Here is a 26,062-nt window from a genome sequence, read left to right on the forward strand (position 1 = left end):
ATCTGTTCTTGGGCACGTGGTTGGTTTCCAGATTCTGACTATTGGAAGCAGTGCTGCAATCAACATAGAAGTGCCGGTGGGGTCGGAGTGATAGCACAGTGGGTAGGGCATTTGTCTTGTATACAGCCAACCCGGGTTCGATTCCCAGCATCCCATATGGTCTCCCGAGCACTGCCAGGAGTAATTTCTGAGTGCAGAGCTAGGAGTAACCTCTGTGCATCACCGAGTATGACCCAAAAAGCAAAAAAACAAAAAAAAAAACAAAAAAACATAAAATGTGCAGATGACTTTTCTGCATTTGGGAGGGGGGAGGGGAAGGTTGGTGAGAGCAATTCCCAGGAGCAGTATTGTTTTCCAGAAATGCTGGACCAACCAGAACTCCCATCAACTTGTGCTTCCTTTACCTTGTGAGGAGGATAGAGCATTAACAGAGTTACATTAAATTAAGGCCAAATGGTGAAACTCAAGTCCTAGCATACTTTTAAGAAGAAAAGTCCCCAGGAAGATAAAGTAACAAAATAGGAGACTAACACCCAAGAGTGGCTGAGATTAGTACCAAGAGGTTTGCTCCATGGCTTGGAGGCCAGCCACATATGCTAGGGGAAAAGGCAGCTCAGATAGAGAAGGGAGCACCAAATAAAGGGTGTTGGGAGGATCCTCCCAGGATGGGAGATGCATGCTGAAAGTAGACTATAGACCAAACATGATTTCCACTCAATGCCTCTTTTGCAAACCACAGCACCCAAAAGGAGAGAGAGAGAGAGAACAAAAGGGAATGTCCTGCCACAGAGGTAGGGTGGGATGGGGGGATGGGGGGTGGGAGGGATACTGGGATCATTGGTAGTGGAAAATGAGCACTGGTGAAGGGATGGGTATTTGATCATTTTTATAATTGAAATCCAAGCACAAAAATTTGTAAGTCTACAATTGTACCTCATGGTGTTTCACTAATAAAAATTAAAAAATAAATTATAATTTCCTTAAGAAAAAAGTCAAATGTTAAAAAAAAAGAAAAGTCCCCAGAAATTCTATCATATCTGGGGAGTTATGGAAGAAAGGCCATGTGAGTATGTAGTGTGAAGGCAGCTTTATGGGAGCAAGTAAAACAGGCCTCAGATGTCTTCTTGTGTAACATACTTTTATTTCTGATCATTAATGAACTGGATGTCCTGAATTAAGGAGCTGGTAGTTCCACTGTACAGTGAGAGTCTTCAGCAGGAACATCAATCATCCATATGTTATATCTTTGGTGCACATTATTGGTATTATCTCCTTCTTTATTAAAAAAAATTTTAATTTCTATATTACTCTTTCAAGATTATGCTCTTTCTCCCTTGAACACATATCTTTCTATGTCTCTTTGCTTGCTTTTCCAAGCTTGCATTCTAAGGAAAACACATATTCCTTTTTTTTCTTCCTTTCACATCTTTCTACATAATTTTTGTCCAATAAAAATGTGCTTCACAAAAAAGAGAATTGTTTTAAAAAAGAAGGTGTTATGAAACTTTAGAACACATTGAAAGCAGCAAAGTGAAGATTTAAGAGGTTAAAATGGATTTGATAAAATCTTATTAAATCCTTCTAAAACATGATTAACTCTGCTTGAGTAATTTATTTAAAAGTATCTTTAAGTCTTAAAGTGAAAGCAAAAGATTTATTCAACAAAAGTTTTAATCCACATGAAGGTAAGTTTGCAGAGATATTTAACTGATATTTGCAATTTGGTATTTCTTTCCATAATTTGTCTTTATATTTTTATCCATGAAAGAGTAAGAAGAAAATCAAAGGAACAAAGACAAATGAAAATAAATCTTCGCACTCTGAATACAGATTTCTGAAAACAGATTTGAGCTTACAAGAAAAGGAGGAAGTCCAATAGAGTCAATATAAAATTTAAACAAAAATGCAGAATCCAAATCTTTCTTGGGTTGGTATGATTTGTGAAAATCAACAATATCATGAATAGGACTAAATACACCCACGCTCATTTAAACTATAAAATAAGTGTGAAGATGTAACTAGATCATAAGGAAAAATATTTGAGAAATTGGTTGAATTAAAAATAAAAATACTGTGATGAAAAGCTTTGGTTTTAGCAGTGATGTTTAATTATATTACAAATATAATTAAGTTCATTAAATTATACATTCAAAAATGGCTAACATTGCAAAATGTATATTTTAATATATTTTACCAAAAATTAAAGATACTATAGTGAAGTCAGAGATACTTAATATATTAATATCTAATTTGTTATTTATAATGAGATTCCATTGGCAAAGACTGTAGCACTGTAACACTGTTCTCCATTGTTCATCAATTTGCTCGAGCAGGCACCAGTAACGTCTCACAGCAGATTGTGAGACTTGTTGTTACTGTTTTTGGCACATCAAATATGTCGTGGGTAGCTTGCCAGGCTATGCCATGTGGGCGAGATACTCTCAGTAGCTTGCTAGGCTCTCTGAGAGGGACAGATGAATCAAACTCGGGTCAGGTGCATGCAAGGCAAATGCCCTACCTGCTGTGCTATCGCTCCAGCGGGTAAGGTGTTTGCCTTGTATGCGGCCAGCCTGGCTGACCGGGTTCAATTCCTCTACTCCTCTCAGAGAGCCTGGTAAGCTACCAAGAGTATCTCGCCCATAGGGCAAAGCCTGGCAAGCTACCCATGACGTATTCAATATGCCAACCACAGTAACAACAAGGCTCACAATGGAGACCTTACTGGGCCCGCTCAAGCAAATCAATGAACAACGGGAGGACAGTGACAGTGAATAAATATTATGTCACATTTATTTCAAGTGTTATCACATTTTTAAGACTAAAGCAAAAATGGTGCTGAAGTTTCCAAATTTCTATTGCTTAAAAAAGAGTAAAAGAAACAAATTGTGTTTGTCCTGGGGGAGATAAGGATATTTCACAAATGACTAGCATGTGAGAGTCATTCTTTGTTCTAATCCACATGTAAAAAGGCCGAGTTTAATTAGAGAATTTATCTCTCTACTTATTCCTCAAGCAAGTGTCTTTGATGAAATTATGAATTATTTCTTCATACAGTGGTACTCTAAGGTAATGGATAGATATTACTTAAATACTGTTGGATACCAGAGATCCATGAAGAGGTCTTGCACCTGACTAGGTATAGACACATGGAGAAAGATGCTTTGATCATGTTGGGAAATTCTTTATTCAAATCAAAGGATATATCATAATTATCAGTCCTTAGTCTTCTTTGCAGAAGCTCTATCTACATTTATCTGACCTCTTTTTTCTGGTTTTGACAACACTCAGCAAGATGCGACTACAGTCTTTATCCTTTATCCCTTAGTTTCTCCAAAGCCTTCTGGAATGCTCCCTTTACTTCTTTATTTCTCAAACTGTAAATTAAGGGGTTCAGCATAGGTGCTACCAGAGCATAGAAGAGGGACACCATTTTCTCCTCTTCCTCAGAAGAGGCTGACCGTGGTCCTAGGTAGGTGAATATGGTAGCCCCGAAGCACATGCATACGACAGTGAGGTGGGAGGCACAGGTCCCAAAGGCTTTCCTGCGCCCCTCCGTAGAACGAATCCGCAGAATGGCAACAACTATCCGACAGTAAGAGAAGAGGACCAAGGAACAAGGAAGCATGATGACCAGAAAGCCCGAGATGGCCACCATGACCATGTTGAAGGAGGTGTCCACGCAGGCCAACCGCACCACAGCTAGCGTCTCACAGGCAAAGTGATTCACGATGTTGTGACACATAGGAAGCCGGAAGGTGATGACTGTTTCCATCAGGGAATTCGAGAAACCACCCACCAAGCAGCCGGCCGCCAGTCCCAGGCACACCCCTCCATGCATGATGACTGTGTAGTGCAGTGGGTGGCACACGGCCACATAGCGGTCATAAGCCATGGCACCCAACAGGAAGAACTCAGAGCCACCCAAGGCCAAGGAAACATAGAGCTGGACCATACAGTTGAGGAATGGAATGGACTTGTGAGCTGAAAGTAGGTGTACAAGCATTTGTGGGGCAATACTGTTTGCATAGCAAAGATCGACAAAGGATAAAACACTAAGAAAGAAGTACATGGGGGTATGGAGCCTGTTGTCCAATCTGATCAGAAAAAGAATGAGGAAATTTCCCACGATTGTCACCAAGTACATAGCCAGGATCAATACAAAGAGGAATATCTGAATCTCCCAGACACGAGACAGCCCCAAGAGAATGAACTCACTCACCCATGCCTGGGTTTTATTTCCCTGGTCCATTAGTTTCTCAAAACTTAACAAAAAATATCACAATAAATCATGGAAATGCAGGACGAGTGACTCCAACCGTTAGGAGAATCTCTACCCATTAAATGTTTAGTTCTATGACTCAGCCTATTCACCATCCAGACTGCTTAATCATTTCCATAGACGAAGAACGTAAGAGACACAGTTTTGTAGCTGAAATCATGGAGAAAAAAATGTTATATTCTTAGAGTTCAATTTGTTGGAAGCTAATTTGTTCTCTAAAACATCGCTCATCGATGGTAGAAATAAACTAATGAAGGATTTAAGATTATTTTTACTCAATTTAGTGTTCTTTTAAGATTATTTTTACTCAATTTAGTGTTCTTATGAGAGATAATACTTATCTTTCTATTAAGAAAATTTTGTTACAAATGAAAAATACTTTACTGAGTCCTAAATGATGTTCAGGACCATCTAATCTCTTTTTGTGTATTATCTCAATAGCTGACATAATCCATCTCACTTCACCTCAGTAGAATATCTCCATGCAACCCTGGGTGATTTAAATAATATTATTATACTTCTTATTGCTATGAGCTTAAAAATATTTTTTGGAAATGACCTTTTGAGAGCATCATATACTAAACATCTCTCCACCTACCTTACACAAGTGACCCATCTGGGTAACATTTACCAAGACGACCAGTTTCAAGAATCAGGTATTGACTAAATAAAGGGAACACAAAGCAACTAAAATTCATCTTGTACATACTTCAATAGCAGTTTAATAGATTGTTCAATGGTATCTTATTATTACTGAACAGTAAAGTTTTCTTGGGGGAAAACAGTTCATTCAGTTTATAAAACAATACTGGTCAGTCCTTATCAGGGAAGATTAAAGGATAGAAGATAAGATCTTAATTATAGAACATATGACAGAAGTATATGTTAATTCTTAGAGCGGGGCAAGTTTCAGAGAGTATCTCGCCCGCATGGCAAAGCCTGGCAAGCTCCCCATGACGTATTCGATATGCCAAAAGCAGTAAAATAGTCATGATGCTGTAATGTTTTGAAGGCGTAAATAACAAAAACAATAACAATGGAGACATTACTGGGCCTGCTTGAGCAAATCTAAGAACAATGGGAAGACAGTGCTACAGTGCTACTGTGAATATAATTAATAGTATTTTGACCCCAAGGCATTTCCTTTTTGTTTCTCACTTACAGAAGAAATATATTAAGTCTAACCAAAATATACAGATGTAGTATAAGTATTGGAGGCCACAGTGACAGCAAAATTTGATATTTTCAAGGTCACTATTCCAATAATTTCTAGACTATTCATGCTATAAGAGTTGGTCAGTACATTATAGTTGCTTTTATAAATGCCTCTGATTTTATTTTTAAAATAGGAGGATGTTTAGAGATCACACCCCTTAAATGCAGATGGCTTCATTATTATGAAGTTTATTATTATGAAGATAATATGCAAATACTCATAAAATAGTCATGGTACTGTAACATTTTGAAGTCATAAATAACAAAGGATTTACTCAAAACAGAACTTTTTGTTGGAATCCATACATACATAGTGGAAATGAACAATGCACAAAACTATCCAAATTCTTCTACCAGAGTCTTTCAGTCGCCCACACCAAAATTACTGGTACTAAACTACTTGATTGACAGGGAATGAACACTTACAAGTGTAAGAGTTTTAGGCAAAACTCTTATTATCATCTTGACAATATTAATTCTTCCACTCCATGAACAGGAGATGTATTCCCATCTCCTCATGTCCTCTTTTCTTTTAGTAGTGCTTCATAGTTTTCTTTGTATAGTTTTTTTTACCTCTTTTGTTAAAATGATTGCTAGGTACTTGATTTTCTGAGGCACAATTGTGAATAGCATTGATTTAAATTTGTCTTTCTTTTATTTCATTTTTGCATGTAGAAAAGTCATGAATTTCTGCACATTGACTGCCTGCCACTTTAATTTGTGGCGTGTTTGTTATTTATAAACATTTATATTTAACATTTAATACATGTTTATTATTTATAAGAGTTATTTTAGTCTTTGGGGTTTTCTAGATACAGCATTAGTCATCTGCAGGTAGTGAGAATTTGAATTCTTTTCCTATCTGGAAATATGACAATCTTGATGAAAGTATTACACAGATTTGATGCAGTCTAAAAAATTGCCATGGCATTTTTAAAAGATATAAATCAGACACTTTTAAAATGTATATGAAATAATAAAATCCCCCAAATAGGCAAAGCAATCCTAGAAATAAAGAAGATGAGAGGTGTCTCTGCTTCCAATGTCAAACTATACTATAAAGCTGTAGGTATCAAAAAAATATGATATTGAAATAAGGACAGACTCTTAGACTAATGAAATAGAATTGAGAACCCAGCAGCAGACTCTTAGTCTAATGAAATAGAATTGAGAACCCAGAAGTAAATTGTCAGGTATATAGACAATTAATCTTTGATAAATGGTTAAAAATATGAAGCAGACCAAAAAAAACCTCTCTTTAACAAATTATGTTGGGAATACTGGTCAATCACATGCAAAAATAAACACACACCTCTTTCTAACATCAGGAACAAAAATTAAATCAAAATGGATAAAAGATCTTGCTCTTATACCTAAATCCATAAATAATACTAAGAAAATATTGGCATATTTCATGACATGTAATCTAGAGGTATCTTCAATGATTCAATGCCATTTGCAAACCTGACAAGTGTAAAAATAAGCAAATAGAACTACATCAAACAAAGAAGTTTATGCACCACAAAGGAAACAAAGCCCAGAATAAAAGATACCCTACAAACTTGTAGGGAGTATTTGTCAACCCGATAAAGGCTAGCAATTCAAGGTACATAAAGCTCTAGCAGAACTTTACAAGAAAATAACAATCCCATCAAAAATGGAACAATCCCATCAAAAAACTGAAATGAGTCAGAAAGAGAAGGACAGACATAGAAAGATTGCATTCATTTGGGGAATATAAAGTAACAAAATAGGAGTTTAACACCAAAGAATAGCTGAGATAAGTACCAGGAGGTTCACTCCATGGCTTGGAGGCCAGCCACACATGCTAGGAGAAAAGGCAGCTCAGATAGAGAAGGGAACACTAAGTAAAGGGTGTTAAGAGGATCCTCCCAGGATGGGAGATGCATGCTGAAAGTAGACTATAGACTGAACATGATTGCCACTCAATGCCTCTTTTGCAAACCACAGCACCCAAAAGGAGAGAGAAAACAAAGGGGAATGCCCAGCCACAGGGGTGGGGTGGGATAGGGGGGATGAGGGGGTGGGAGGGATACTGGGAGCACTGGAGGTGGAGAACTGGCACTGGTGGAGGGATAGGTACTCAATCATTGTATAAATTAAATCCAAGCACAAAAAATTGTAAGTCTACAACTATACCACATGGTGTTTCACTAATTAAAAAAAAAAACCGGGAGAGATGAATAGATATTTCCTCAAAGAAGGCAAACAGATGGCTGAAGGTATAGAGAAAAAAATTATCTGCATCACTTATCATCAGGGAAATGCAAATAAAAACAATGAGATATCATCTCACACCAGCGAGAGGCAACACATCACAAATAACAAAACAATAGCTTTGCTACGGATGTAGGAAAGAAAGGTCCCTCATAGCTAGTGGGAATGTCAACTGATTCAGCCTTTTGGAAAACAATATGAATTTTTCCAAAACATGATTGGTCTTCCATATGACCCAGAAAATTTCACTTCTTGGCACTTCCCCTATGGGTTCAAAAACTCTATTCAGAAAAAACATTTGCACGCCTATGTTCATTTTAGCATTAATCACAAAAGCCAAAATTTGGAAACAACTCAAGCGTCCATGAACAGGTCACTGGATAAAGTATCTATTGAACATATACACAATGAAATACTACTCACCTTTAAGAAAAGATGAAATCATGCGATTTGCTGCAACGTGGATGAATCTAGAGAATAACAAGCTGGATAAAGTTAGTCACGAGAGAGACAGGCAGAATGATTTCTCCCAAACGTGGGTTGTAAGGAAACATACTAAGAGAACAACAAGTGCCCAAAGGCAACAGAAACTGAGAACTAAGAAACATCTTCAGTATGAAATATCAAAAATAAAACCTAACATGTACCAAAGTGTGATCCATAGTTTCTAAGAGCATTTCTGTTCTTATTTGTTATTAAATAGATTATCGGCTATTTGTAAGATTTGTACAAACCATTCTTCTTTCTCAGTGTTCTTCGGCAAGCTCAGGTGTCACTGTGTTGTGGCCATCTTCCTGCTCTCTCAGCTGGGTTGCTTGTGCACAGGGCATGGTGTGGGCATGGAGATGACATGTAAGCTCAGAGTTACATGTTAATGCTGTTAATTCTGGACTCATTGACTATTCACACAGCTCAAACAAGAGTTAAAGAAATGTCAGTTGGGCTGGAGCAATAATAGAGTGGGTAGGGTGTTTGCCTTGCATGTGGCCGACCTGGGTTCAATCCCTGGCATCCCATATAGTCCCCTGAGCACCACCAGGAGTTATTCCTGAGTGCAGAACCAGGAGGAACCCAGGAGCATAGCTAGCTGTGACCCAAAAAAGCAAAAAAAAAAAAAAAAAGTCAGTTGCTAAAAAATCAAACACAAAAATAAGAGGTGTTTTCCTATCTCTCTCAAATGCACCCAAAAGAAGAGCATTTGTGCTTAGCATTCCATTGTTTGCACTCAGTAATATAATAAATCAAGCATATCTCCCATTGAGTCATTACTTGGTAAACAATAGTCTTTTTTTATATTATTTTAAAATTTTTATTAGTGAAACACCATGAGGTACAGTTGTAGACTTACAAATTTTTGTGCTTGGGTTTCAGTTATACAACGATCAAGTACCCATCCCTCTACCAGTGCCCATTTTCCACCACCATGGGTCCCAGTATCCCTCCCACCCCCCATACCCCCCTGCCCACCTTTTCAATTGTTTTCTACAAGTACACTGAAACTTTGATAGAGACGAAATTGGTAGGACAATTTTAATATTGTCTAGGAATGTCAAATATTTCAATGGCTGAAGGAAAACTATTTTAAAATTCAGTTAATGATATCAAGAAGAAAGAGGGGAAATAATAAAACCATTTGATGATAATAACTCCCAAAATTTGAAGTTCGAAATAAAAAGGCAGTTTTCATTTGATTCTATAAACAATATTCCTTTAAAATATATTCTAAATCTGGAATAGAGCATTAAAATAATTATTTTTAAATGGGGGGGATAAAATATTGTGTTTCCTATAAATTTGTTTGAAGTTTATCCAAGTTCTCTGTTCTGTGAATCACTGTGAAGGTACAGGTTAAATTTTAGAGAATGTTCTTTTGGGTGAGTCTCTTCAGAAGTGCTCATGAGCCAGGTAAGGGGCCCTTCTGGAGGCCCAGTGGTTCAGTGTGAGGGTACAAGGATACGATGCTTCGTGGGCCCTGAAGTTAGGGATTGTGTAGGCCATGCCAGTGATGTTGGAAGTCGCTGTATCACACCTGGTGGTACTCAGAGGATTCCAGGGTGTGTCCAGTAGTGCTCAGAGGACCATATAAAGCAGGGTTGGCCACATGCAAGACGTGCACCATAAACCCTGTACTAAGTTCTCTTGCCCTCTCTCAATGTTATCTGTGTTTTGGTGATGCATAGTGAAAATAAAACAAATTCTTATGGTGTAAGTAGCATACTAAAGTGTGTAAATGTTAAGTATAATGCTGAGAAATAACTCAGTGAGCTGAGCATATGCTTGCCAACACTGTGGGGTCCCTGAGCACTGTCCCAGGAGTCACTAGTGAGCACTGTGCCAGTAATGGCCAGCAACCACTGCCTGGGGTAGTCTAAAATTACCCCTCAAAAGAAATTCAACTCTACTTATTTCAAAATAAAGTTGATGTAAATTAATAAAAATGGTTGAATTCATACTGTATACCATGCATTACACCAATAATTTATACATTGTATAGATATGATATAAGACATAATTTTCATCTAACTAGTTGGACTTACCATCTCTACTTTTCAGATGGAAAAAAGAGGTCCAATGACAGCAATATCGGTGTAAAAGTCGGGAGAAACCATTAGGAAACAAAATTATCCAATATTCGGAGTCATGTCTGTTATACATCTCAAAAATATCATGGCTTATGTACAGAGAAGAGAAGATTTTTTCTTTTCTTTTTTGGGTCACACCTGGCGATGCACAATGGTTACTCCTGGCTTCATTCACTCAGGAATTACTCCTGGAGGTGCTTGGGGGACCATATGGGATGCTGGGAATTGAACCCGGGTCAGCGGCGTGCAAGGCAAATGCCCTATCGCTCCAGTGCTATTGCTCCAGTCCCAGAGAAGAGAAGTTTATTGTTTACAGATGTAGATTGATCTAATATAAAAATCAGGAAGCATATCAAGAGCACTGAGTGTTAGACCCCATCACTTCAGTCTGATGAGCAGAAGGGGCTGCTCCCACCGAACAGAAAGCTTGCAGTCTGCCCCTCAAGCCTCCTCAGCAGCAGGACGTGGGGGAAAAATGCACGTCACCCCATTAAGGGACGTGCTTCACACGTCTCCCCATTTGGGGACTGTGTCTTTGCAGCATGTAATTAACTGTTGCTCACACACGTGAAAAGGTGATCCTGCTTTAACTCTGTATCTGAAAGAATGGTGAGGGCCACAACTTTGGAAGATGCATGCAGGAAATTCTTTCTTCCCCTCTAAGGAAAAGTAAAGACTTTGATTATGGTCAATGATGGGAGCAAAAATTAACTAAGAGCAGAAATTACCAAGATCCATGCATATTTTAATAAATCTGCCTTCAAAAAGAGAAGTAGAAGTAAGGATAGTTGTGTGTATTCAAAATAACAACCCCAGCAAGGCGAAGACAAGGCATGATGGAGAATCCTCGACAGAGGAGATGAATTTTACCAGATTGGGAAGATTTTTCACTCTGAGGTAGCTCCCACAAACAACTTGCAATTTAATATCTGTAGAGAATCAGTGTAGCTCCTTCTGCTTGCAAAAAAAATTGCTATTACATCACACACATGCGCGTGCACACATTCACATACACTCACACACAGTGGACCACAGTTCCAGTTCACATGGAGACAAAGGCAGAGGAATACTTTTGAGTGTGATGAAGCCAAAGTTATTATAAAGGAGAATAAACAGTCACAATCCAAATGTTGCTTTCCATGTCCCTTCTGCATCCCCCCACAAACCCTCTCACATATGCCTGAGGTATTCAAAAATTTCAACTCATGTCTTCTGAGAAACAAGAAAATACAAAAATGCTTCAAACAGGATCTGAGTGATAGTACAGCAGGAAGGAGGCATGCCTTGCACAAGAACAACCCATCCTTGATTCTGGGTGTCCCACATGATCCCTTTAGCCCACCAGGAGTGATTTCTGAGTGTAGAGCCAGAAGCAATCCCTGAGTACCACTGGATGTGGCCCTCCAAACAAAAAACCACTCTGAACATATAAATGTTATTGAATTATACATATATATAATGGTTCATTTATGCTATATAAGTATAACCTCAAGTTAAAAAAATCATTCTATACAAATTGGTGATGTATATGTATTCAATTCATTCATTCATTCATCATCCTGTTATTCGTTGATTGCCTCGAGCAGGCCCCAGTAACGTCTCTTTCATCCTAGCCCTGAGATTATATTCAAGGCTCTTTAGGAGAATGAGACCCATCATTGTTACTGGTATTTGGCATATTTGGTACGCCACGGGGAGTTTGCCAGACTCTGCCCTGTGGGCAGGCTACATTCTATAGCCTGCAAGTTTGTCCAAAGTAGGAATGAGATAATAAGATGCCATAAAAAGATGTCCTGATAAGATGTCGCGCGGCCGGGAGCGATAGCACAGCGGTAGGGCGTTTGCCTTACAAGCGGCCAACATGGCCGACCCGAGTTCGATTCCTCCACCACTCTCGAAGAGCCCGGCAAGCTACCGAAAGTATCTTGCCCACACAGCAAAGCCTGGCAAGCTACCCATGTATTCAATATCTTCTCAAAATCTAACTTGAATTTAAATAAACAGTAGACTCGGGGCTGGAGTGATAGAACAGCGGGTAGGGCATTTTGCCTTGCGCGCGGCCGACCCGAGATCGATTCCCAGCATCCCATATGGTCCCACGGGCACCGCCAGGGGATATTCCTGAGTGCATGAGCCAGGAGTAACTCCTGTGCATTGCCGTGTGTGACCCAAAAAGAAAAAAAAATTAAATAAACAGTAGATTAAAATGTGTGTATCTGAGAGAAGAGTTAGCAAAAGTGTGTATGAGAGAATATTGTGATGTAAATAAGAAAGTTACCAACAGGCTACATATGAAAAAAGTTAAAAATAAAAGAAATGGTCAGAAAGAAGAAAAACCCAAAGAGAATAAAGGCATAATGAAGAAGTAAGGAAATAGCAACGAAGTCAAATGATAGAGAAGTGGAAACAATGGCAATAATAGAACATGAAAATAAACAGTTCAAGATTTCTTGATAATGAGCCTTTATATTACTAAACGCGCATAATACTTTATATATCAATTCTTCAACATTTTATCTCAGTTTTCACTTCAGTGATTAAGTGAATCACTTAAGTGATTCACTTCAGAGTATTATGTTCAGTCCTTCTTTATGGGAAACATTTCTAGCATTTGTTTCTATCTTGGTGAAAACACTATTGAGAACAGATTAACCAGGGAAAATGTGGGATTCTAATTGTGATCTTTAAGAGCAAATCTACACACACACACACACACACACACACACACGCTCAAAAACAGAAACTTTGGAATAAAGTTTTTATTTTCCCCATCAACAAACAAGAAGCAAAAACATTAACCTAAGCTATCTATCATGGGCCCAATTGAATTATTCCTAAACTTCATTCTGCCACTATATTAGATTCATCTTTTGTAAAGTGAAACAAGCCCAGTACAGTGATTGCTGTGTTATTAGAGAGCAGTGGACATTATGCTCAGCCCATAACCCTCCAAGATTTTAGGGTACTTTGTAGAGGAGATAGATATTGCCTGAAAAAAAAAAGAATTCCACATGGAATTCATGGAAAGCAAAGACAGGCAATGTGGAAGAATAAGCTGCGAATCTAGAATTGGTGTCCTATAGGCACAAATCTCCCTCCCCTCTGTTCAGCTTCTTTCTAGCTGACATGCTCAGCTCTTGTTTCCCTCTTTACCCCAGAGTTCTTAGGTAATAAGCATCAAGCCAAAACTAATCATGGTAGATTGTCAAGCCAAACTTTTATTTCAAGCACAATTAGCTACAGGTATCATTACTGACTGCAAATCTGTCTTTGGATCATGTTCGTGCAGCTTAAATGTTCTATTTTCAACTCTGAAACACCCCTTCCATTGTATCAATGCTTTATAGTCAAGCAAATATTCTCCTAAAATCCTAGAACGTGACTTTTCATATGTGTAAAGTGTGGGAAATGACATAAAAAGAGCATATTCTATAGTTATGTAGCACAATAATGAAAAGAAAAGAACAATTTGTTAAAGCTATGGTCATAAACTTGTTAAATTGATTATACAAACCACAACACCCAATAGGAGAGAGAGAACAAAAGGGAATGCCCTGCCACAGAGACAGGGTGGGTTGGGGGTGGGGGTTGGGGGTGGGAGGGATACTGGGATCTGAGGTGGTGGGTCACTGGTGGAGGGATGGGTATTCAAAATAAATAAATTAATTAAAAATAAATAAATAAATAAAAGAAAAAACTTGTTAAATTGAAATAAACTTGAAAATAGGAATATTTTTAAACCATATAAAAGCTTCCGCATGAAGTGTAAACGACAGTACCTGTAGTAGCTACATTATATTCCCCAACAGCTCTACTTGGGTAAATATGGAAAGCATTTCCAATAGGATATTACTTTTAAGACTTGTCCCCCTGCAAAAAAATAAATTCAGCATCAGTGCAAATCACTTCTCTCTGGTGGTGCCTTCTCTCTGTTAGCATCAGCACCATTCTGGTACCTGACTTCTTTTTCTAGGAGTCAGTGAAAAACAGAGATTAGATTTTAAGTCTGGTGCTAACTCACTCATTAGCAAGCTCAAGTTCATCACAAGTGATGGGAAAACTTGTGAATTTTAATTCAAATTGTCAGAACACATCTTTTTAGAAAAAAAAATCCTACTGGAGAACAAGTTCAAGACACCTTACTCTTAGGCTTGAAGAGTATAGGAGGCAGTTATGGACTTAGAGCAAGCAACCTGATTTCATAACTGGTGTTTAGACTGAAAATGCCTAACTTACCACTGAAGAATGGAAGAGAGCCTTGGAAAATGGTAGGACTGGGAAAAGTTGTGGAATTTGAAACAAATAACTTTCTCCAACTTTAGTGGTTGAATCTCCAGGGGCCAATTATACGTTGTTTATTTGATTTCTTTTTCTTTTCCCTCCCCCATGTCTGGTCACTTGTGAACCAAACACCCAAACTTGTGTTTCAACTTTGCAAATAAAAGTTTTGTTTCCTTGTCCCTGGAGGATGGGAATGAATCCAATAAACTTTAATTTCTCAAGGGGAGTAAATCTGAGTTTTCAGCTTTTGGATAATGGGACTTCATTTTACATCTCATTTAAGAAGCATCAAGGTCTGATTTATCTCACTTTGCATCTCAACTTTTCATCCCATTTCACCCATTCCCATAATCCTTTAAGCAATAGCCCCTGGAACAGGTATCTCAGAGATACATGGTGGTGATGTATAGTCCAACCTCATAGCTGACTTTGCGCAAGAAGACTCTTTAATGCCAGGTCCTAGACAAACTGCTACTTATTAAAGGATAGTGCTGCATGTTACAATTCTACCACCACATCCTTTTCCATCTTAGAGTTTTGTTTTCCCTTTCATTTAGAGAAAGATAATCTTCAAGGTTCTTGTATGAACTTAGAGACTGGTGTTCCAAATCTTAAATAGACATTCAATCATTTGGTGTGAAGAAAAACCTCTATGAATAAGTGTGACATTGTGCAATGGAACTTGTAGGGCATCGATAGATTATTGGTTCCTTTTCCCCAAGAAGCCTCTACTTGTCAACATGAAGTGACCAGGTTTCTCTCATTTTCTACTTAGCTATCTGGCATTACCCCAGAAGAGGATTTATAATATTTTCTCCCTAAATTGTTCTAGGATCTGGTTGGCAGTAACAGCTTCTTCCAACCAATGAAACCTATTTCCTAACCACAATAAAAAATCTACTTACATACAGGGGTACCTACAAGTATAAGGGAAGGAACAGGAAATAAACTTTTGAGCATCTGAAATGTGACTGATATTTTAATAAAATACTTTTCCTCCCTATTTTGTGGACTTATTTTTACCACTGTTTAATATGGCTTGGCAGGGGGTCAAAGAGCTAATAAAAGGAGTAAGACCTCTCAGTTTGATCCCTGACACCACATACAGTCCTCCAAGCACTGCCAGAAGTAACTCATTTATACAGAGCAAGGAGTAATTGGTGAGTGCCACTGGGTGTGGTCCAAACACCAGAATAAATAAGTAAATTAAAGGAACAAAGAGCAAAGAGGTAGCATAGTGGGTAAGGTGCTCTCCTTGCATGCAGTACCCGGTGCTCAGTCCCAGCATCACATATGGTCCTCTGAGCAAAAATATGTGTAATCCAGAGACAAGAATATACACATATATCTCTCTATATAAGATTATAAATACATGTATATACTTGTATACATAAATATGTATCTATATTATATAAATAGGTATCTATATTCATTTTATGTATGGTAAGAGGAAATGGACTTAAGTTCATTTGTAAAATGTACTTCTTTTACTTTAGACATTAGAAATTAATTTTATAGCATTTCAAAAGAGAAAAGTAATAACCATTTTCCCATCATAACTGGCACAGATAACAACCTCATTCATTTAATAATGTAGATTTTACTAACCTAAATTTAAATTATTAATTTATGGTATACTAAATTTTAAGATACAAAATTTTATTTGGTGAATGTTTTAAATTCACTATTTTATATTCCAATACTAAATATTTCAGTTGTAATTAGTCTAAAACATACTTGGCATATATTTTGGCAGGTATGGTCTCATCCTATTATACTCCCTTCTCAAAGATAGCTAAAGTTAAGTACCCTAAATCCATGCCAAGTATTATACTTAAATGATAATGTGTAAATTCCATCCTTTCAGCCAGAAATTAAAAGAATGCAGAGTATCATAGTTTCCGTTTGACGTGACATCTAAGTTCTTAGTCTATGATACAAGCAAAGAAAACTAAGACACTGACAGTGTTTGGAAATTTCTAAAAATAAAGAAGTTAAGAACTGTAAGGTAAAATCAATATAAAGATATACAGAGATAAAAATGACCAATATACTCAAAAGATAGTTTTCTATGCCCACAAAAACATTTTTAACAATGCAGTGAAATCTAGTGATACAACTATATATAAGATCACCACGGAGACATCAATAGCATTTCTGTATACTAATAATGACCAATGGAAAAAAAATACATTTACTTGGCAACAAAAGTTATAAAAGAATATAGGCATTTCTTAACAAAATAAACAGAACTCTGAAACACAGTAGCAAAACACCAAGCCCTCCTGAAATTCTGGTTTTTTGTTCTTTCTGTTTGCTTGGTTTTGGTCTGGGGCTATATTTGGCAGTGCTCAGGGTTTATTCCTTGCCTACGGCTCAGGGATCACTCCTGGTAGATCTCCAGGGAACATATTTGATACTGGGGATGGAAGTAGGGTCAGCCATGTGCAAGACAAGTCAATGTCTCTGGTCCTCCTCATGATATTATTTATCTACTTTTCGATAGCACAGCGGGTAGGGCGTTTGCCTTACACGCGGCCAACATGGCCGACCCGAGTTCGATTCCTCCGCCCCTCTCGGAGAGCCCGGCAAGCTACCGGGAGTATTCGATATGCCAGACACAGTAACAACAAAGTCTCCAATGGAGATGTTACTGGGCCCGCTCGAGCAAATCGACGATCAACGGGAGGGCCTTTACCTTTTACCTTTACTTTTCTCACTTTAGTTTTCTTCATAAAAATACCATAAAATACATTGCATGTATTGTAGTTATTGTAATATTGTATTTATTGTAATAAATAAATACATATTGTATTTATCTATTAACTTAAGTAAAATGCAGACTCCATGACTCTGATATTTGGGGTAAGGGACGGGTCTGGAACCACACACTCAGGGCTTAATCCTGGCTCTACACTCAGAGTACCATATACAGTGCCATGGATCTAACACAAACCCAAGTTGACCTATTCAGGGCAAGTATCCGACTACTGTATTATCTCTCTGGCCCCAAAGGCTGGTATTTTCATTTGCTTTTCACTATTGTAATCACAATACTATGGAGCAGCATATATTATAAATTTTATTAGTATGGACAAAATACTAAAACTCAGAAAAGAATTAAAGTGCTCTAAATAACCACAAAGACACTTCAAGCTTTGAATGGGACAACTTAATAATATAAAGATGTCAATTATCTATTCATTTATTTTGGTTTTGGGGTACACACCTAGTGGCAGTCTGGGCTTACTCCTGGCTCTGTGCTCAGGAATCACTTTTGGCAGTGCTCAGGGGACCATCCACACATGGCGGCCCCCAACATAAAACTCTGACAAATATACAATTCATTTCTGCATCAATGTATAAGAGTGTTGGGAAAATAGAGTAAGTCACTTCTAATCGCTGATAGACAGCCCACGTGTGTGAATTCAGCAAAGGAGAGGAAGATGGGTAGAAATTCAGGTGAAGAGCAAGAAGCAGCTAAACCGTATCAGGGTGCACACAAAGGCAGCTTGGATGTTCTTATTCTAAGCTGGAGAGAGATGTTCTCTGACTTACTTTCTAAGATAAAGTTGTCTTACATAGGTCAAACGACATAGCTTATTAACTTAAAACAAAACAAACAAACAAAAAACAGGAGAAGAAAAAGATGTAAGGGATCTATAGACTAAGGAGACTTCAGTGACATATCAGATTTTTTGAAAAAATGGGCAAAATTTAATGCCAGTTAAGGCCATAAATGAGAGTAAGGCCATAAATGAGGGATTTAGTACAGTATAGGAGTTAATTGCATGGGAAGCACATGGACCCCAAGCATCACTGGTTGCAGACCCAGAGGTCACTGAAGAATGTGGGAACAGTCTGTATGCTTGTGCCTTTGTATTAAAGTGTAAGCTCAGTTGTCCAAGAGTCATCCTAGGGGCTCCTGGGGCCTCCTGAGTACTGTTTGAGGATACCTCAGAACAAGCAAAAGTCATAAATGAATGCAGTCAGAGATTGCTACAGTGGGAAGGTCAGTTGTGGGAAAATCAGTCCTGATTACGACAAGGCACGTGGAGGAGTTGGGGATTGAGTAGAAATGCCTTGACAGAAAATGCTTCTTCTAGTAGTTCTTCAACCTATGCATCTGCTCTATGTTGTTTTCACTCTAAGTGCTTAATTTCATAAGATAAACTAAACATGTTTTTGAAATTGAAGATTTTTTGTGAATAATAAAATATGGAAAGCAGAGGAGGAAACGGATAAGAGTAATCATATAACTTGCTGAAACATCTAATGGAACTGTTGGTGGACTGAGTAGAAAATCAAGATTTGTCCTACCTGAATGCAGTGTACTACCTGCCCCTCTTACTAATATAATTAAGATGTATTATTACAAGAGGATCCAAAGATTATCACAACAAGCTCCCGGGAGAGCACAAGGCAGAGTCTCCTACCCTGTGTCTGACTATCCTCGCCAGGGCCCAACAGCTGAAGACTTCCAGGCCCCAACCAAGGCCTTACTGGAGCCACTCTCCACACACTTGGATAAGCCTCAGACATAACCGAACTGGCAGAGGAACCCAGGTGTGTGGGACCCGGGACTGAGATCTCTAAGCCTGCACGGTTTGGGACTGGACCTGTCAGTAGCTAAACAGTTACACCCTCCAACTGCCGTGTAACCCCAACAAAGGCCAGGATCCAAAGATTATCACAACAAGCTCCCGGGAGAGCACAAGGCAGAGTCTCCTACCCTGTGTCTGACTATCCTCGCCAGGGCCCAACAGCTGAAGACTTCCAGGCCCCAACCAAGGCCTTACTGGAGCCACTCTCCACACACTTGGATAAGCCTCAGACATAACCGAACTGGCAGAGGAACCCAGGTGTGTGGGACCCGGGACTGAGATCTCTAAGCCTGCACGGTTTGGGACTGGACCTGTCAGTAGCTAAACAGTTACACCCTCCAACTGCCGTGTAACCCCAACAAAAGCCAGGATCCAAAGATTATCACAACAAGCTCCCGGGAGCGCGCGGCCGCGACTATTTATTTAATAATTTTCCGGATACCTTAAATATCCTTAAATATCCAACCCACACGGCAGAGCCTGGCAAGCTATCCGTGATCTATGCCAAATAGACCAAATTGATATGCCAAATCCAGTAATAAATGGATCTCATTCCCCTAGCCCTGATTATGCAGAGTCGAGAAGGATATGGAAGGAGAAGCTGATAAAACACCAAGGCAGACATGGGCTGCCAAAACGCAGAAAAACAAAAATGATTGTCTGTACTTTTAATGCTCGTACGCTGGCATCTGCTGCATCCATTGAAGACCTTATGGTACAAGCACGAAAGATCAAGTACGACATCATTGGTCTGACCGAAACGAGAAGACATCAATCCCATCATGCTGTTTTCGACACTGGAGAAGAACTGTTCCTTGGAACATGTGATAAAAGAGGCGTCGGTGGTGTCGGTATCCTTGTCAACACAAACTTAGTCACAAGCATTGATTCATTTGAATGCCTAACAACCCGAATCGGACGATTACACTTGAATAAATGTGGCTCACTACCGGCAGTTTCTATCTTTGTTGTCTACGCACCAACATCCAGTTATGATGAAAAAGAAACTGAGAAATTCTACATGGAGCTGGAGAAATTCTATAAAGAAGATCACACCTTCTACAAGATCATTGTTGGTGATTTTAATGCCAAGATAGGACCAAGAAGATCAGTCGATGAACTCCACATCGGAACCCATGGCCTGGAATGGAACGAACAAGGTGACAGACTGTCTGAGTTCATCATGTCAACCAAAACCTTCCATGGTAACTCACAATTCCAAAAGGCTGAATCTAAACGTTGGACGTGGGAGTCTCCCGATGGACGGTTCCACAATGAAATAGACCACATCATATTCAATCGGCGGTTTTGCCTAACCGATGTTGCTGTTGTCCCAAAATTCCAAACGGGATCAGACCACCGTCTTCTTCGTGCAAAATTCTACCTCACAGAACGAGGAGAAAAGAATGCAAGGTTTAAGAAGAAGACTCCCAGAACAACCACCAACTGGGAACTCTTTGGCTCTGTTGCAGCAACATGGGAAGATGCCGTCATTGACAACATTGATGAGGAATACGATCGAATGATTCAGCACCTCCATGATTGTGCAAGGAATGCCAAGAGAGAGATAACCACAAAAAACCGTCTTTCTTCGAACACTCTTGAACTTATTCGCCAACGTGGCGTGGCACGTGCCTCAGGTAACCACAAGCAAACGTCCGAACTGGCAAAACAGTGCAGAAAAGCCATCAAGGATGACCTCAAAAACAGGAGAGCAGCAGTACTGGTAGATGCAGCAGAAGCTGGGAAAAACATTCGTAATGCCCGCCTATCCTTCACCAACTACAAAACCAAGATGACTGCCCTCCGACATCATGATGGATCTATCACATCTTCCAGAAGGGCAATGGAGAAGATTATTCATGAATTCTACTCAGATCTCTTTAATAGCCACATCCACTTGCCCACATACCACATACCACATGATGGATATGTCGTTCCCAATGTTCTCCCTTCCGAAATCCAACATGCCATCTCGTAGGTAAAGAAACAAAAAGCACCTGGCCCAGACAAGATCAGACCTGAACACCTGAAGAACTTACCATCAGTACTCATCAATACATTAGCTCGACTCTTCACACGCTACCTGTCTGAATGCAAGGTTCCATCCCAATGGAAAACCAGCAAGACTGTACTACTATACAAGAAAGGAGACATCCACGACATTGGCAACTATCGCCCAATCTGCCTATTGTCTGTCATCTACAAACTATTCACTCGAGTCATCCTGAATAGGATTAGCAGAACACTAGATGAAGGACAACCATGTGAACAAGCTGGATTCCGAAAAGGATTCAGTACCATCGACCATATCCACACAATAACCAAGCTCATTGAGGTATCTCGGGAGTTCAAGATGCCGCTCTGTTTAACGTTCATTGATTTAAAGAAGGCCTTTGATTCTGTTGAGACGGAAGCGGTCATGGAAGCCCTAGCCAATCAGGGCGTACAAACTCAATACATCAGGATCCTTCGTGAGCTCTATTGCGGATTCACTACCAAGATCTCACCATTCTACAAAGAAGTAATCATCCATATCAAGAGAGGGGTTCGGCAGGGTGATACCATTTCACCAAAACTCTTCAGTGCCACCCTCGAGAACATCATGCGACAACTAGAATGGGAAAACATGGGAGTGAAGATAGATGGTCGGCAACTACACCACCTCCGCTTTGCTGATGACATAGTTCTAATAACACCAAACATCAGCCAAGCGGCACAAATGCTTGCGGACTTTGACCGTGAGTGTGGAAAGGTTGGACTACAGCTGAATCTTACGAAGACAATGTTTATGAGAAACAGCCTTGTTCCTGACGCTCCATTCGCTCTCAACGGAACCACCATCTCCGAATGCAACAGTTATATATACTTAGGTCGAGAAATCAACATGATGAATGACCTGGCACCTGAGTTACGCAGGAGGAAGAGAGCAGCTTGGAATGCCTTCAAGAGCATTGAAGAAATAACTAAAAGGACAAAGAACCTCCAGCTACGAGCACATCTCTTTGATTCCACTATTCTTCCTGCATTAACATATGCCTCAGAGACCTGGACCCTACGAAAACAGGATGAGAACACTATTCGGGTCTCTCAAAGAGGAATCGAAAGAACTATGCTTGGAATATCACGATTCACTCAAATGAGAGATAGAATCCGGAGTTCTGATCTTCGTCAATGCTCAAGAATCAGAGACGCTGTCTCATTTGCCAAGACATCAAAAATCAGATGGGCTGGACACGTAATGAGGTTTACAGACAACCGCTGGACTAGAGCCATTACTGATTGGATTCCACGAGACATCAAAAGATCACGTGGACGCCCACCTATAAGATGGTCAGACTTCTTCGTCAAGACCCTAAATGATCGGTTTGAGGCTCTACATGTTCCTAAAACGAACAGATACCATTGGGCTACGCTAGCACGCAACCGTGAGGAATGGAAACGTTACTGGCACCCGCTCGAATAAATCGATGAATAACGGGGATTAAGTGATTACAAGAGGAAAGTAGCATGAATATCATAATATTTCTATTTTAACTGAATATATCCTTGTGATGTAAGTGAAGGTATTAGCAAGAAATTGGGCATATGTGTTTGAGAAATGGTCTGGTCTGTCTTGGAACAAAATTAAATAAGAAAACTTTAGATTACACATCTAAAGTGTAATGGTTGATTACACTTTAGTGGTTGGTTGATTGATTTAGGGGATCAACATATAAATGCGCTCCCGTTGATCATCGATTTGCTCGAGTGGGCCCAGTAACGTCTCCATTGGAGACTTTGTTGTTACTGTGTCTGGCATATCGAATACTCTCGGTAGCTTGCCGGGCTCTCCGAGAGGGGCGGAGGAATCGAACTCGGGTCGGCCATGTTGGCCGCTTGTAAGGCGAACGCCCTACCTGCTGTGCTAGTGATAGCACAGCGGTAGGTCATTTGCCTTGCACGCAGCCAACATGGCCGACCCGAGTTCGATTCCTCCGCCCCTCTCTGAGAGCCTGGCAAGCTACCGAGAGTATCTCGCCCGCACGGCAGAGCCTGGCAAGCTCCCCGTGACGTATTCGATATGCCAAACACAGTAACAACAAAAGTCTCCAATGGAGACGTTACTGGGCCCGCTCGAGCAACATATAAATGCGTCAGTAAATACATGGTTAAGTATATGATTGAAAAAGAGCAGAAAGAATGGTTTGAGGTAAGAGCATCTGCAACAGAGACAGTATAGGAGTCTACTATAACCAAATCAATGAGTCAAAGGCTATTTTTGAAAAAATTTATGGATGTTAGTTTTCATACCATTTGGTCCTAAATTGTGCCTTAAATATCATTTTAATAGTTGAATATCTATTTTATACTTGTCATCAAGGCACATTGCAAAGTTATGAGTAACCGCCAAGGAAATTACACATAAGAATATTATTATTAAACTTTCTAGGCAAGGAGTCTGATATTGATGTTGAGCATAATTTTTAAGCCACATTTCTGGTGAGCAGAGGGTCTAGTGTACAGAGTGACTGTTTCCCAAGCACTACATTTCATTTCCTGAAATAAAGGTTAAATACGAAGTATAGGAAGATAGGGGATATCCACATCCATGCCAGAAAAGGGGGATCTCATTTATTGTTGGTGAGAATGACAACTGGTCCAGCAATTCTGGAAAACAATATGGAATTACTCTCTAAAACCTAGAAATTGAGCTTCCATATGACCCAGAAATACCACTTCTGGGAATGCACTCCCGGGCTGCAAACATGCACAGCAGGTATGTCAGCTACACTTATATATTCATTGCAGCACTGTTCACAATAGCCAGAATCCGGAAACAACCTGAGTGCCTGAGAACTGGTTAAAGAAAGTATGATATATCTACACAACTATACAACTGTTAGAAAGAATGAAGTTTGCTTATAAATGTATGGAAATGGAGAGTATCATGCTAGGTGAAATAAGTCAGAAAAAGGACAAACATAATGACTGCACTCATTGTGGGAAAACATAGTAGGAGACTAACACCTAATGACAATAGAAACAAAGGTTAGGATGAATGATCCATGGTTGGAAGCTGGGGCTGGAGGAGAGGGTACTTGGGATAAGAAGGGATTATTACTCTGGCAATAATGGTTGGAAGGGGTCACTCTGGGTGGGAGATGTGTGCTGAAAACAGGCAAATGACCAAACATGACGACTTCTCAGTATCTGTATTGCAAACCGTAAAGCCCAAAAGGAGAGAGAAAGAGAGAGAGAGAGAGAGAGAGAGAGAGAGAGAGACAGGGAGAGACAGAGAGAGACAGAGAGACACAGAGAGAGAGAGAGAGAGAGAGAGAGAGAAATCCTTGCCATAGAGGCAGGCTGGGAGAGATACTGGGGATGTTGGTGGTGGAAAATGTACAGTGATGGAAGGATGGGTATTGGAACACTGTATGACTGAAACTCAGTCATGAAAGCTTTGTGACTAGCTCACAGTGACACAGTGATTCAATTAATAAGATAAAATAAAGCATTGAACATAGTTAAACACTGGACTAATGACGAAAGTAAAACTACAAAAGTATATTCACAGGTTCTACCTTATTGCAAATTCAGAAGAGAAGGCATATCTCTCATTTTTTCTTTGGAACATCAGTCTTTGGACTCTAGAGTAAAAAAGAAGCATGTCAAATCTTTACCTTTCTTCACTAAATTTCTCCAGTACTCTTCGAGGGGTGCTCATCATATCTTTTTCCTCGAGCTCTACGTAGAAAAGGGAGTTCAGCATGGGGGTGACCAGAACGTAGAAGATTTCAACCATCTTCTCTTGCTCTGCCAACGAGCCAGCCTGGTGTCTCAGGTAGTTGAAGACCGCAGTCCCAAAGCACACGGAGACCCCAGTAAAGTGGGAAACACAGGTCCCAAAAGCCTTGCAGTGACCCTGGGCAGAGCAAATCCATATAATAGCAGCAGCTATCCAGCCACAGGGGAAGAGAACCATGAAACAGGGAAGCATGGGCACCAGAAAGCCTGAGATGACCATGTTGAAGGATATGTCCACAATGGTCAGCCACAGCACAGCCAGCATCTCACAGGTAAAGTGATTGATGAGATGACAACACAGGGTAAGTTGGAAGATGAGAATTGTCTGCATTAGAGAATTTGTGTAACTGGTCCACCGAGCAGCTGGCAACCAACTCCAGGACCACCTGTCTGTGCATTATGGCTGTGTAGTACAGCAAGTGGCACGTGGTCACATAGCAGTCATAGGCCATGGCCTCCAGCAGAAAGAATTCTGTGCTACCCATTTCTGGGGAGATGAAGAACTGGAACTCACTGCTGTATAATGGGATGGACTTCCAGGATAACAGGGAGAGAAAGAGCATGTGGGAACCTGAGCTGTTGGTATACCAGATGTCCACAAAAGATGGGACACTGAGAAAGAAGCACATGGGGATACTGAGCCTGCTGTTCAGCCTTATCAGGAGAATGATGAAAGAATTTCCCAACACAGTCACATGACCAAAAAATGAATGAAGAGCAAGACCTGAGTGTTCCAGTCACAGAACAGTCCCAGTAGAATGAACTCACTTGTCCATGTTCAGTTATCCCTTCCCATAAACCTTTAAGAATGAATCCAAGATATAAGGCAAAGAGATCAACTATTCAAGGGGGCAGAGTACCCTGACAAATTTATGAGGACACACAGCCATCTACTAGTCAATGGTGTGGTTGTCCAGGTTTTACTTCTCCTTTAAAGTTTTGAATTACATCTGGGAAACATAAAGTAACAAAATAGGAGACTAACACCCAAGAGTGGCAGAGATTAGTACCAGGAATTTTGCTCCATGACTTGGAGGCCAGCCACACATGCTAGGGGAAAAGGGAGCTCAGATAGA

At 39.8% G+C, this 26,062-nt stretch overlaps 1 protein-coding gene and 1 pseudogene across 1 annotated transcript; both read right to left on the reverse strand.

Moving 5' to 3' along the window:
- Window positions 1-3,307: 3,307 nt before the first annotated feature.
- Window positions 3,308-4,249, reverse strand: LOC130032350 (olfactory receptor-like protein OLF3). The gene has a single exon (XM_056123933.1). It carries the CDS (start codon window positions 4,247-4,249, stop codon window positions 3,308-3,310), a length of 942 nt encoding a protein of 313 aa, XP_055979908.1.
- Window positions 4,250-4,383: 134 nt separating this feature from the next.
- LOC130032351 (olfactory receptor 2F2-like) lies at window positions 4,384-25,615 on the reverse strand (annotated as a pseudogene).
- Window positions 25,616-26,062: the final 447 nt, after the last annotated feature.

Source organism: Sorex fumeus, unplaced genomic scaffold (genome assembly GCF_029834395.1).
Source record: "Sorex fumeus unplaced genomic scaffold, SorFum_2.1 ptg000048l, whole genome shotgun sequence".
NCBI lineage: Eukaryota > Metazoa > Chordata > Mammalia > Eulipotyphla > Soricidae > Sorex > Sorex fumeus.